Source organism: Pleurodeles waltl, chromosome 10 (genome assembly GCF_031143425.1).
Source record: "Pleurodeles waltl isolate 20211129_DDA chromosome 10, aPleWal1.hap1.20221129, whole genome shotgun sequence".
Taxonomy (NCBI): Eukaryota; Metazoa; Chordata; class Amphibia; order Caudata; family Salamandridae; genus Pleurodeles; species Pleurodeles waltl.
Genome location: NC_090449.1, coordinates 233,394,052 through 233,408,148, shown reverse-complemented (window position 1 = coordinate 233,408,148; position 14,097 = coordinate 233,394,052). Strand labels below are relative to the sequence as shown.

Sequence of the window (14,097 nt, the reverse complement as noted above, 5' to 3'; positions counted from 1 at the left end):
GGAGATTTTAGGCGATCAGAGATGTGGCAGGACTTAGGAAAGAAGAGAGTGATGGAAGAAGGAACAGAAAGATCAATGCATAATTGGTGAGAAGGTCGATGCAAGTTTCATAATTAAACCTTACCTCTTATACTGCAAAATCAAATTTTAAGATGAGTAAGGGATGCCAATACCCGTACAATGTTTAGGCTCACCTTCTTTGTAAATATTACATTTTTCAGTCTCAGTTCCTACCCAACCCTTTCCCTTATTGCCATGAGGTAATATTCCAGAACTATCTGTGTGTCTATCCCAGTTTGGTCTCTTTGATATAATCGTACAAATACATCACTGCAATTCAGTATCTGCTTCTATGTAGTTAATGTTGACAGATAGTTCCAGCTACCCTGTAGACCGTGTATCCAGCCCTTGCCTTGTAGAAGTAATTGTTATCAGGAGTGTTAATGCAAATGATTCAACTGAAAGGAGCAAGGTCTAGGCTATCAAAATGCACTTATTTGTCAGATGAACGTGCAGAACTGAAAGCATGTGATCTGGTTTATCAAAAGGAAACCTGGCAATGTTACTTTGAAGCTTGAATGTATCACATTTGGCATGTTTATCTAAACAAATGGTGTTTGTGACGTTCATAATTTCACTTATTTTCATTTGCCTTCATTCATAGGAGTGATATCTGTTTCCTGTTGAGATTCTGCAGTAGGATAGATGGCTTTGAAGGTTTTTTATGTGTCTGTTGTTACATTTTCCCCCACAGACTCAAAGGGCCATATGTAATAAATTATGAAGATACTGCGAGATAAGACCGACTGAGACAATTTAAAATCAAAGTCTTATGTTAGTTATGTATTAGTAATGTACACCCAGGCAATAAAAGCAAACGCTAACTTCAAAACAGTATAGAGCTATAAGAGGCCTAGGCCATTGCTGAAACTTTGTTCCCAAGTAACTCAAAGCTGATAAGAGTGGTATACTCTAGTTGGATCATCTAGAAGGAATGGGCGACCTAGTAATAAATGGTAGAGTTGGTTCTGATATACCAGCCCACTAGAATAAAAGAGGTAATGCTGATTCCTCTATAATTGAGTATATAATCTCTACTTGTGAATCTTTTAATCTAATATTAAAAGTGTGGGTAAAAGATTCAATATAAAGCCATCATCCAATACTTCAAGTTTTTCTTATGTTTCTGCTTCAACCAACGTCAGGCTGGATTCTACAGCTCGGTAATGGTCAGGCCGATGTCCAGTCAAAAAGTGGCCGATTGCATTGGAATCCACCCATATCATTATTTTTAACAAGTTGGCACTGGCATGTGGAGATTTATCAAAAGTTACTGATGATGATCTAATAATCAAGCTTGAGTCTAGCATACTCTAGCAAACTCTTTTCTTCTTGCACATTCAAAACATTTGACATTCATTTGAGCAATAAATTGTACTTACTGATATCCCAAACTGTAAGTCTGTTTTTAACCCCTCTGATGATATAGGTTGATATAGTTGGAAGTCTAGAACAAAAAGAAAAAGGACCAATAAACAAGCGTCAACTTATAACTACTTATGTACGATCTTTACAGTTTGAGATATGAAGTGATTAACTTTAAAGGAAGAAAGGGCTCACGGCTCACAACATGCATTTGCTCGCTCACAATGTAGAGTTGTTTTTGGGAGGGCTTAGTTCATGCTTTTTGAGCTCCTGGTCTTATGTGGTGAGTACATCCTGGGTCGTTTCAGAACAGTCCTGCACAGCCACCTACCTGCCTGCCTGCGCAGCAACTCATATTCCCCAGAGCTGCAGCGTCTGCCAGTAAAGTTATGCAGTCCTCCTACGCTTGCAAAATTGAAAAAAACGTTTTTTCTTTCTTATTTGCAGGCTGTCAGCCAGCCTGCACTACAAAGTGAAAAACTGTCAGATCCGAGATGCCCTCCCAATGCCATCACAAGCCTGGAGCTCTAGTGGGGCAGAGTTTCTGGCCCATGGTTCTTCCACTCATGGCTCTGCACATCTGCCATGTGGCTGTCAGACAGTCACTGACAGATTGTGCCTCTCATGATTCCCTCCACCCTCAGAGCAAGTCGCCAACTCAAATGTGACCTGCAAATGCTGCCCAGGTCTCTTCCTTCGAAAGGGGGCTAACTCCCCTGCACGTCTGTCATCATCTTCGTCTACTGTGTGAACTGCCACTATCTCCAACAGTGTGGTTTCACACTAGGCAAAGCGAGTCAGGAAGAGGGAGTGAATGAAGTGTTTTTTTTTATAGCAGCTTCACAGGTAGCTTTTGCTAAGGTAAAGGAAATGAGAGTGGTGGGAGGGTGTTGTAGCTTTATATGTCAATTCCACTGAAAGGTTGCCAGATCATTTCACATCAATAAGACACAATGAACAAGTTACTTGCATTCAGTATCGATTTATCTGGTAGAGACATATTCTAGTTGCAGAAGTCTTACCTTAGAATTTCCCTAGGCGTCAGATTGGATCTGGATTTTTCTTTGAGCAGTATCCTTGTGCACCATCAGGTGGCGTTGGTCGACTCCACATCCGCCATTGGCACTGTCGCTGTGATGATGTCGGGGTCATATACAGGAGCTACCTCGGCATAGTAACGTCAGCTTCTTTTCTCAACTTTCCACACCAAAGCATGGAGACATGAAGAATACTGGAAATGGTGGGCCAAAACTAAGGCCCTGAAAGTGGAATCCCTGTCACTAGAAATCAGTTCGCAAGCGGGGAGGATGGGTGGGTCGGTAAGGAATCTGCAAATAGAACATGTCTCTACCAGATAAATCGTTACCAGAGGTAAGTAACTTGTTCATCTGATAGAGACTTCTAGTTGTAGATTCCTTACTTTAGAACAGATACCCAAGCAATACCATCCTCAGTGGTGAGCTGCGAACCAAGATCATACTAGGAAGTTCTGCAGGACTGAACAACCAAAGTAGCTGTCTATGCAGAACTGACTGTCCAGGCAGTAATGCTCTGTAAACGTGTGCAGGGATGCCCACGTTGCTGCTTGACAGATATCCAGGACAGGAACTCTGAGTGCTAACGCTGTGGTGGCAGCAGTTGCTCTGGTGGCGTGAGCATGCAAGCCCTCAGGGAGATGCTTCTTAGCGAAAGCGTAGCACATTTTCATGCAAAGTAGTACCCATCGTGAGATGGTACGCTTTTGCACCACCTTTCCTTTCTTCTCACCCACATATCCAACAAAAAGTTAATAATCCACCTTGAAATCTTTGGTACGATTGAAGTAGAACGCCAGCGCTCGTTTTGGATCCAGTCAGTGAAGTCTCTCCTCTTCAAGAGAAGTATGTGGGGGTAAGTAAAAAGTGGGCAAAGTGATGGATTGGCCTACATGAAAAGGTGTGACTACTTTGGGATGGAAAGAAAGAGGCCCCCGTACGGAGCACCACTTTGTCATGGAAACCATACAAAAATGGGAGCCTTGAAGAAAGAGCCTGAAGCTCACTCACTCTGCGAGCAGAGTTGATGGCAACAAGAAATGCAGTTTTAAGAGTAAGTAGCCGCAAAGGACAATTGTGTAATGGCTCAAAGGGAGCAACCATCAAATAAGTAAGAACAAGATTGAGGTCCACTGAGGCATGATAACCGAGTGGGAGAAAACAAATGGGTGAGTCCCTTAAGGAATATATCCACAATAGCAGACTTAAAAAGAGATGGTTGGTCTGGCAATCTAAGAAAGGCTGAGATAGCTGATAAGTAACCATTAAGAGAGCCCAAAGCAGAGCCTTGCTGGGCTAAAGAGAGGATGAACTGAAGAACCTCAGAGAGAGGAGCAGAGAGGGGTCAACAGACTTGCTGGTACACCATGCCACAAATTTATGCCAACGACAGACGTATACTCTTTTGGTGGACGGACGCCTGGCTACCAAGAAAACATCACAAACTTTGGGCGGTAGGTCAAAAGCCGTCAACTGACACGGCTCAATCGCCACGCATGAAGGCGCAGATTGGACAGGTTTGAGTGGAGGACCGTCCCCTGTTGCTGCGACAAAGATCCCCCTGAAGAGGCAGTTTGACTGGAGGATCTGTGGCCATGCTCAGTAGCTCTCGATACCATACTCTCCGTGCCCAGTCTGGAGCCAAAAGGATTACTTGGGCCCAGTCGTTCTTGATCTTCTTTAGAACTCTGCACAGAAGTGGTATAGGTGGGAAGGCGTAAGGGAGGCCTGAAAGAGAGGCTCGAGATGAAAAGCGTCGACAAGCGAGTGCCGCCTTGGAAACTCCAACGTGCAAAATAGGTGATATTGTGCGGAGGTGAACAGATCTAACCAAGGCTCTCCCCACTGCTGAAAGAGACCTTGTGCCACCTCGGGATGGAGACGCCATTCGTGATCGACTATGCATCGATGGCTGAGTTTGTCTGCTCTGGTGTTCACAGAGCCCGCTAGATGTTGAACAACCAGGGAAATGCCCTGGTGTGCCAGCCATGTCCAAAGGTGCACAGCCTCTTGACAAAGGGTCCAGGACCCTACTCCACCTTGTTTGTTGCAGTACCACATGGCAGTAGTGTTGTCTGTGAACAACTGCCCCACCTTCCCTTTGTGAGAGGGAATGAATGCTTTCAATGCAAGCCTGATTGCCCGGTGCTCCAGAAGATTGATGTGGAGTCCAGACTCCTCTGGAGACCAGAGACCTCTGATCTCCACCTCTCCCATGTGGTTGTCCCATCCCAGGAGTGACTAGTCTGTCACTACTGTCACATCTGGTTGGGGAAGGAAGAGGGATCTGCCATTGTCCCAATCCTAATTAGAAAGCCACCACTTCAGATTTTTGCAGTCCCCTCTGAGATCTGGACCACGTCAGAAAGATTCCCCTGATGCTGTGCCCACTGGAACTTCAAGTCCCACTACAGAGCCTGCATATGCCATCTGGCATGTGTCACTAGCAGGATGCTGGAGGCCATGAGGCCCAACAGCCTCAGAGCCATCCTCACCAAAGTCCAGGATAGAGGATGAAACATTGGAATCATAGCCTGAATATCCTGGACTCGATTTTCTTGAGGATAGGCCCGAAACTGCACTGTGTCCAGAACAACTCCAATGAAAGGGAGCGTCTGAGAGGATGTCAAGTGTGACTTTGACATGTTTATAGTGAACCCCAGGGTGTGCAGGAGGTTCGCTGTAATCTGAAGGTGGGAGACAACTTTCTGGGGCGTGTCCGCCTTCAACAGCCAGTCATTGAGGTAGGGAAAGACTGAAACCGCTAACCTGCGCAAATGAGCTACAACCACCGCCAACACTTCCGTGAACACCTGAGGGGCACTGGTAAGGCAGAAGGGGAGCACAGTAAATTGTGCTTGTGACCTACCACAACTTGTGGGTAGCGTCTGTGGGCAGGCAGGATGGGGAAATGGAAATAGGCGTCCTGTAAGTCCAACTCTAACATCCAGTCTCATGGGTCCAAGGCAGACAAGACCTGAGCCAGAGTGAGCATTTTGAACTTCTCCTTCTTGAGGAAGAGATTGAGGGCCTGAAGGTCTAGGATAGGACGTAAGCCCTTGCCCTTTTTGGGCACCAGAAGAACGAGTTACTTACCTTCGGTAACGACTTTTCTGGTGGATACATTAGCTACCTGTGGATTCCTCACCTCATGAATACTCCCATGGCGCCAGCATTCGACGGAAATCTTCTTACTAGTCTCTGCACGTCGACGAGGACGTCACTCTAGCCCACGCGACGCCGTCTGACGTCATACAGGCAATAAGAGGTCCTCGACGACGTGCGGACGTCAGTACCAATCATTTTTTACGTGCATGAGAACAACCAGGCAATGCAATGAAAGAGCAAGGCAACATCCCATTATATTGTAAAAATACACAACATTGTATGAATAACTGTAAATCTTTTTATATAAATAGATATATAAAACTTTCTCTTTTAAAATATATACACACACCAAGTATATACACAAAGATATATACATATATACATATATATAAATATATATTATATACACATCTATTGCACCCTCAAAGACCAAGAGGAGCGCACTCAAGGATTACTTGGTAAGACCAGAAAGGCAACGGGGAGGCGGGTGGGACCGTGAGGAATCCACAGGTAGCTAATGTATCCACCAGAAAAGTCGTTACCGAAGGTAAGTAACTCGTTCTTCTGATGGATACAACTACCTGTGGATTCCTCACCTCATGAATAGAGTCCCAAAGCAGTACCACGCCCGGCGGTGGGTGCCTAAATGGTCAAACCAAGAAATCCTGCAGCACTGACCGTGCAAAATGGCCGTCCCTTCTAACCTCAGAATCCAAACAGTAATGTTTTGCAAAAGTGTGAAGGGACGACCAAGTTGCGGCCTTGCAGATGTCGACCACAGGAACACCCCTGGCCAAGGCCGAAGTGGCCGACTTAGCTCTGGTGGAATGAGCTCTAATGCCCTCAGGAGGATCCTTCTTTGCCAAAGAGTAACATATTTTAATGCAAAGAACAACCCACCTGGATAGTGTTCTCTTGTGGACTGCCTTTCCTCTCCTCTTGCCCACGTATCCAATAAACAGCTGATCCTCCAGCCTGAAATCCTTTGTTCTATCAATAAAGAAGCTCAACGCTCTCTTTGGATCCAGACGGTGCAGTCTTTCTTCCTCTTTGGAAGGATGAGGCGGAGGATAGAACGTGGACAAAGTAATTGCCTGAGCCAAATGGAAGGGTGAAACAACCTTCGGGAGGAAAGCAGCCTTGGTCCTCAACACCACCTTATCCCCATAAAAAGTTGTATAAGGGGGCTTTACTGATAAGGCCTGCAACTCACTCACTCTCCTTGCTGATGTTATAGCTATCAGGAAGACTGTTTTTAAAACCAAATACCTCAAGGGGCAAGAATGCATAGGTTCAAAAGGGGACCCCATAAGGAAAGTCAGGACCAAGGACAAATCCCATTGCGGCATAACGAATGGCTTTGGAGGATATTGATTTAGAAGACCTTTCAAGAATCTGATAACAATAGGGGATTTAAATAAAGATGGTTGGTCTGGAAGACATATGAAGGCTGACAAGGCCGATAAATAACCCTTAATGGTAGCCACTGCACAACCTTTCTGCGCCAGAGATAGAGCAAAAGACAAAACGTCCAATAGATGAGCATGCAAAGGATCAATCTGCCTCTCTCCACACCACGCAACAAATTTAGACCACCTATTAGCGTAGATAGATTTAGTGGAGTGTCGCCTGGCCGCTAATATAACATCCACTACCTCAGGCGGGAGAGAGAAGGAACTCCGGTTGCCCCGTTCAATCTCCAGGCATGTAGGTGCAGACTCTGGAGGTTGGGGTGTAGAACCTGCCCCTGCGACTGCGAGAGGAGGTCTGCCCTGAAAGGGAGACGGAGCGGCGGGCACATTGAGAGTTGGAGAAGGTCGGAGTACCACACCCTCCTTGGCCAATCCGGAGCTATTAAGATTACTAGAGCCCGGTCTTGGCGAATCTTCCTCAATACTCGAGGAATCAAGGGTATGGGAGGAAACGCGTAAAGCAACTGGCCGCACCAGGTTATTTGAAACGCGTCCCCCAACGCTCCCTGCATCGGATACTGAAGGCTGCAGAACAACGGACAATGCGCGTTCTCTCGAGTGGCGAACAGATCTACCCGAGGAAACCCCCACCTCTGGAAGATTAAACGGACTTGATCTGGATGGAGACGCCACTCGTGGTCTGCCGAGAAGTGGCGACTGAGACTGTCCGCACGCACGTTCAAAACTCCGGCCAGATGGTTTGCTATCAAGCAAATCCGATGGTCCTTTGCCCAGGACCATAGTCGAAGAGCTTCTCTGCAGAGAAGGTACGACCCCACTCCTCCCTGCTTGTTTATGTACCACATCGTGGTAGTATTGTCCGTTAGGACCTGTACCGACTGACCACGAAGGGAAGGGAGGAAGGCCTTGAGAGCCAGACGTACAGCCCGTAACTCTAACAGATTGATGTGAAACATCTGTTCCTCTGGAGACCAAAGACCTTTGATCTCCAGATCCCCCAGATGAGCTCCCCACCCTAGAGTGGAAGCATCCGTTATGACTGTGGCCACTGGTGGCGACTGCTGGAACGGCTTTCCTTGTGAAAGATTGTTGCTTGCAATCCACCACTTCAAATCCACAGCAGCATCTCTGGAGATCTTGACAGTACCCTCTAGATCCCCTCTGTGTTGAGACCACTGCCTTCGGAGGCACCACTGAAGAGCCCTCATGTGCCAGCGAGCATGCGTGACCAACAGAATGCAGGAGGCAAAAAGACCGAGCAGACGAAGGACCTTGAGGACTGGAACTACCGCTCCATTTCGAAACATTGGAACCAAATCCTGAATATCTTGAATCCGCTGAGGCGGAGGAAAGGCCCGACCCAATGTTGTATCCAGTACTGCCCCTATGAACAGGAGGCGCTGAGAGGGCTCTAGGTGAGATTTAGGCTCGTTCACCGAAAAACCCAGGTCGAACAACAACTGGGTTGTTGACTGCAGATGATGCGACACAAGCTCCGGGGACTTGGCTTTGATCAACCAGTCGTCCAAGTAAGGGAATACTGCTATCCCCTTCCTTCTGAGTTCTGCCGCAACCACCGACATCACCTTCGTGAAGACTCGAGGTGCTGAAGTAAGACCAAACGGAAGGACCGCAAACTGATAGTGTTGCGATCCCACCACAAACCGGAGATACTTCCTGTGTGACTTGAGTATCGGGATATGAAAGTAAGCATCCTGCAAGTCGACAGACACCATCCAGTCTTCCATGTTCAACGCCAAAAGCACCTGCGCTAGGGTCAGCATCTTGAACTTTTCCTGCTTGAGGAACCAATTCAAGATCCTCAGGTCCAGAATTGGTCTCAAACGACCATCCTTCTTGGGAATCAGGAAATACCTTGAGTAAACTCCTCGACCCCTTTCCTGCTCCGGGACCACTTCCACCGCGCCCTTTGAAAGGAGGACTTGCACCTCCTGTTCTAGCAACAGGAGGTGTTCTTCTGAACAATACGAAGGGCGGGGCGGGATGAGGGGCGGGAACTCCCGAAAGGGAAGGGTGTAGCCTTTTCCCACAACACTGAGAACCCAAGTGTCCGATGTAACAGTCTTCCATTTGGTGAGAAAATGCTGTAATCTTCCCCCTACAGGAGAGGAGTGAGTGGGAAATGGTGGAAGCCTAAGGCTGCTTCCCCTGCTGCACCCCGCCAGAGGATGAGGAAGAGGCAGAGTGCTGCTGAGAGGCTCCTCTGGTGCGGACCCTACCTCTCCCCCTGAAAGATCTATAGGGATGGGAAGAAGCAGGTTGCTGATATCTCCCCCGAAAGGAAGAGGAGGAAGAGCCACGCCCAAATCCACGAAACCACCTGAAGAATCTGGAAGAGGCCGTGGAAGAAGGAGCTTGGAGCCCTAACGACTTAGCCGTGGCCCTGCTTTCCTTAAAACGTTCCAAGGCCGAATCAGCCTTAGCTCCAAACAGTTTGTCCCCATCAAACGGGAGATCCAACAATGTGGACTGTACATCTGCCGAAAAGCCCGAGTTACGGAGCCAGGCCTGTCTCCTTGCCACCACAGTTGTGCCCATTGCCCTGGCTACCGAGTCGGTGGTATCCAGTCCCGTCTGGATAATTTGGGTCGCAGCAGCCTGGGCATTTGAGACAAGATCCAAAAGACCCTGGGGAAGCTCTGTAAACGAAGAGGAAATGTCATCCATCAGAGCATGAATATACCTCCCCAGGATACAGGTTGCATTGGTGGCTTTTAACGCCAGACTGCAGGACGAAAAAATCTTCTTCGACTGCGCCTCTAGCTTCTTTGAATCTCTGTCCCCAGGCACCGTCGGAAAAGAACCAGGCGCTGACTTGGACGAACAGGAGGCCTGCACCACCAAGCTCTCCGGCGTAGGGTGCCTAGATAGGAAACCAGGGTCAGTCGGAGCCGTCCGATACCTCCTGGCCACGGCTCTGTGAACTGCTGGGGAAGATGCCGGCCTCTTCCACACCTCTAACACCGGATCCAGCAGAGCGTCATTAAATGGTAACAGAGGCTCCGCCGCGGCTGAGGCCGGATGTAACACCTCTGTCAAAAGGTTTTGTTTTGCCTCCACCACCGGCAAAGGCAGGTCCAAAAAACTAGCTGCCTTCCGTACCACTGCATGAAAGGAAGCAGCCTCCTCAGTATATTCCCCCGGGGACGAAAGGTCCCACTCAGGGGAAGTGTCCAGCCCACTGGCCGACTCCAGTCCACGCAGCCCATCACCCGAGTCCTCTAGCTCTCCTTCCTCTAGGGCTCGTTGGTACTCCTGCTCTTCTAATACCCGGAGAGCACGTCTCCTTGAATGAAGTCGTTGCTCAATACGCGGAGTCGACAATGCCTCCGCCGAAGTCGAAGATCGGCGCCGATCTTCAGAAGCCACCGACGCCGCATCCGGCGCCACAGGTAACTTCGGCGCCGACGGAAGAGCAGCTGAAGCAGATGGACCCACCGGAGTCACAGGCCGAAATCCCGACGTCGACGGGATGGAAATCCCCGGGGCCAATCCTTCTGAAGCCACCGGAGCGGCCACCGGCGCCGACACTGGCGCCGAGCCCACGTTCCCAAACGGGAGAAAGGGCATAAAGGGTGCCGGCCGAAGAGGCGCAGGATCACCCAAAGAAAAGGCCAAAGGCCCAGCCGGAGCACCCCCTGGAGCCATCTGTTGGAAGATGGCATACATCGCATTCAAGAATGCAGAACTATCGGCTCCAGGGGTGGGAAAAGCCGGATACTGGGGTGCCTGTCTCGGAGGCGACCCCGACGCCGGCCTCGGCGTCTGCGCCGGAGAAAACACTTGAGGCTCCAATACCTCAATCACCGACGCCTGTCCAGGTGAAGTTGGAGACGCCGGAGAGGGCAACGGCGTCGAAGGATGCGGCGTAACCGTGGGACTGACCTCCCATGTCCTTCGGCGCCGATCCGGAGACCTGGAACGAGTCTCCTTTGAATGACGCCGAGATTCTCTACGGCGCCGGGAGTCTCGATGACGCCGATGTCTTGGGGAAGAAGACTTCTTGTGATGTTTCTCCTTTGACTTGGCCATAAACAGCTTCGCCTCACGTTCCTTGAGGGCCTTTGGATTCATGTGCTGACATGAATCACAAGTCGAGACGTCGTGGTCGGAGCTCAAACACCAAAGGCAATCGGAATGAGGATCCGTCACCGACATCTTGCCTCCACACTCACGACAAGGCTTAAATCCAGACTTTCTCTGCGACATTATTTCCACAGCGAAAGACTACGCAGCAAGATATACACTGTAACCGCAAGAGTAACAGTTGCTCCCTCGAAGATAACCGTTTCGAATGCACGGAAAAAAGGGAACTGACGTCCGCACGTCGTCGAGGACCTCTTATTGCCTGTATGACGTCAGACGGCGTCGCGTGGGCTAGAGTGACGTCCTCGTGGACGTGCAGAGACTAGTAAGAAGATTTCCGTCGAATGTTGGCGCCATGGGAGTATTCATGAGATGAGGAATCCACAGGTAGTTGTATCCATCAGAAAGTAGCGGGAATAACAACCACACCACTTCTGGCGCAGGGACCCTCAAGAGAGCCGCGACTTCCTTGCTGAGAGGTGTCAGATGATCCTCCTGTATGCGGCCGTAGGAAGGAGGCATTGCTGGAGGGGCAGCCTCGAAGGGGAGGGAGTGGTCCCTTTGGACGATCTACAAAACTCTCCTGTCCATACTGATGGAGTCACAGTGGGGCAGGTGATGGTGAATCCTGCCACCAACTATTTTGAGATGGAGGTACGGTCTAGGAAGGTTTGGAGGCTGCAGCAGGGGTGGAATGGACATACCTCTGGTTCCCTGTCCCACAAGCCTGTGGGATTCCGCGTACCCGGCATCACAGGGGCTGAGTAGTGTGGGTTGCACAGTGGCTGGGAAAGGTATGTGACAGGAAGCCCCTTCCGTGGTCACAAAAGGGGCAAAAGGTGAACTGCTGTGGTCGAGGGGCAGTGGAAAGGCCAAGGGACCGAGCCGTAGCCCAGGACTCTTTGAACCTCTCAAAGAGATGGGTTCCCTAAAATGGCATGTCCATAAGGGTCTGTTGGTTATCTCCCGAAAAACCAGGTGTCCTCAACCAGGCATGGCATCTCAAGGCCACCGTCGAAGCAACCATCTACTCAGAGAGTCGGTCGTGTCCAGCTCACATTGAATAGTGAATTTCACTGTGTCTCTCCTATCAGCAACGGCTTCGGAGATGATAGCCCGGGCCTCCTCCAGGGTTTGCGGTAGAACTTGCCTGACCGTATCTCACAAGGTGTGGGTATAGCAGCCCGAAAAGGCATGCAGTGTTCACTGACCGCAGCACCACACTGGAGGAAGAAAACATCATCTTCTCAATTTGGTCCAGTCTCTTTGATTCCCTATCCGGGGGGGAGGAATTGGGGGGTGGAAGGGAATGTGAGATGATGAGGATGCCTGGATAACAAGGCTCTCAGGGGTGGGGTGTTGGGACAGGAATTTAGGGTTGTCTGGGGCAGGCCGATGGCAGTGAGCAATTGCCCTATTTACATGAGCCCCTGTGCTGGGTCTGGACCAAGTACCTGGAAGGACATCAGTGATGGCTTTATTGAAGGGGAGGAGAGGCTCTGAAACGGAAGCCCCAGGCTGAAGCACCACCGTCAGGAGATTAGTCCTGACTACTACAGTGGGCAGCTCAAGGACAAGGACCTGAGACGCCCTAATGACCACCAAAGATTAAGAGGTTCCCTCCGCCATAGCCACGGTAAGAGGAGAAAGCATGCCAGTGTCTGGAGAAGTATCCAGAACACTGGTCTTGCCTAATTTCTGTGCCAAGTCCATGTTTGGGTCATCCAGCTGGTATTCATAAGGGTCCAGCGACCGCTTCAATCCTTCCTCGTATTCATACTCCAAAGAAAAAGGTTCAGAATCCAACCTGGGGAGAGTAGGCCCAATCGAAGTCGGAAGCGGCGTCGGCTGATGCCGTTCCGGATCTGGGTCATCAGGGGTGATCAGGACTGGGTCAATGTCGATCGTGGGCACTGTAGGAGGCTGGCCTGGCTTATAGTGGGTACCTTGTGGTACTTACACTCTGTGCCAGGTCCAGTTATCCCTTATTAGTAGAATAGAGGTGTTTCTAGCAGCTTAGGCTGATAGAAGGTAGCTATGGCAAAGCAGCTTAGGCTGAACTAGGAGACATGCAAAGCTCCTACTATACCACTTACATCATATAGCACAATATCATAAGAAAACACAATACTCAGAGTTACTAAAAATAAAGGTACTTTATTTTAGTGACAACATGCCAAAAGTATCTCAGAGAATACCCTCAATTAGGAGGTAAGTAATATACACAAATTATATATACACAAACCCAAAACAGGTAAGTAACAGTAGGAAAAGTAGTGCAAACAATGTAGAATCATAATAGGATGCAATAGGTAAACATAGGTAGGTCTAGGGGCAACACAAACCATATACTCCAAAAGTGGAATGCAAATCACGAATGGACCCCAGACCTATGGGAGTTTGTAGAGGGTCGCTGGGACTGTGAGAAAACAGTAAGGATGTACAAAACACCCCACCCCAAGACCCTGAAAAGTAGGAGTAAAGTTACCCTACTACCCCAGAAAGACACAATAGTCATGATAGGGGATTCTGCAAGAACCACAAGCACCAGCAAAACACTGAGGACGGATTCCTGGACCTGAGGACCTGTAAAGGAAGGGGACCAAGTCCAAGACTCACGAAAGTGTCCGGGGGAGGTGGGGGGGGGGAGCAGATGCCCACTAAACCCCGGATGAAGGTGCAAAAGGGCTGCCTCCGGGTGGAAGAAGCCGAAGATTCTGCAACAACGAAAAGGGCTAGGAACTTCTCCTTTGGATGGAAGATGTCCCACGGCGTACTGGATGTTGCAGAAGTGTTTCCAGTCAGAAATACCGCAAACAAGCCTTGCTAGCTGCAAGAGTCGCGGTTGAGGATTTTGGGTGCTGCTGGGGACCAGGAAGGACCAGGATGTCGCCCCATGGAGGAGGAGGAGACAGAGGGGGTGCTCAGAAGCTCAGAGAGCCCCCGCAGAAGCAGGCAGCACCCGCAGAAGTACCGGAACAGGCACTTAG

General features: G+C 49.3%; 1 protein-coding gene across 4 annotated transcripts in view; it reads right to left on the bottom strand.

Annotated features, from left to right (window-relative positions):
* Positions 1–14,097, bottom strand: part of IQCK (IQ motif containing K) — a 515,691-nt gene that overhangs the window by 382,532 nt on the left and 119,062 nt on the right. For all 4 annotated transcript variants that reach the window (XM_069210248.1, XM_069210250.1, XM_069210249.1 and 1 more), the window contains exon 6: positions 1,443–1,507. In XM_069210248.1, coding sequence (XP_069066349.1) covers positions 1,443–1,507 — 65 coding nt within the window. The remainder of the gene's footprint in view (positions 1–1,442; positions 1,508–14,097) is intronic.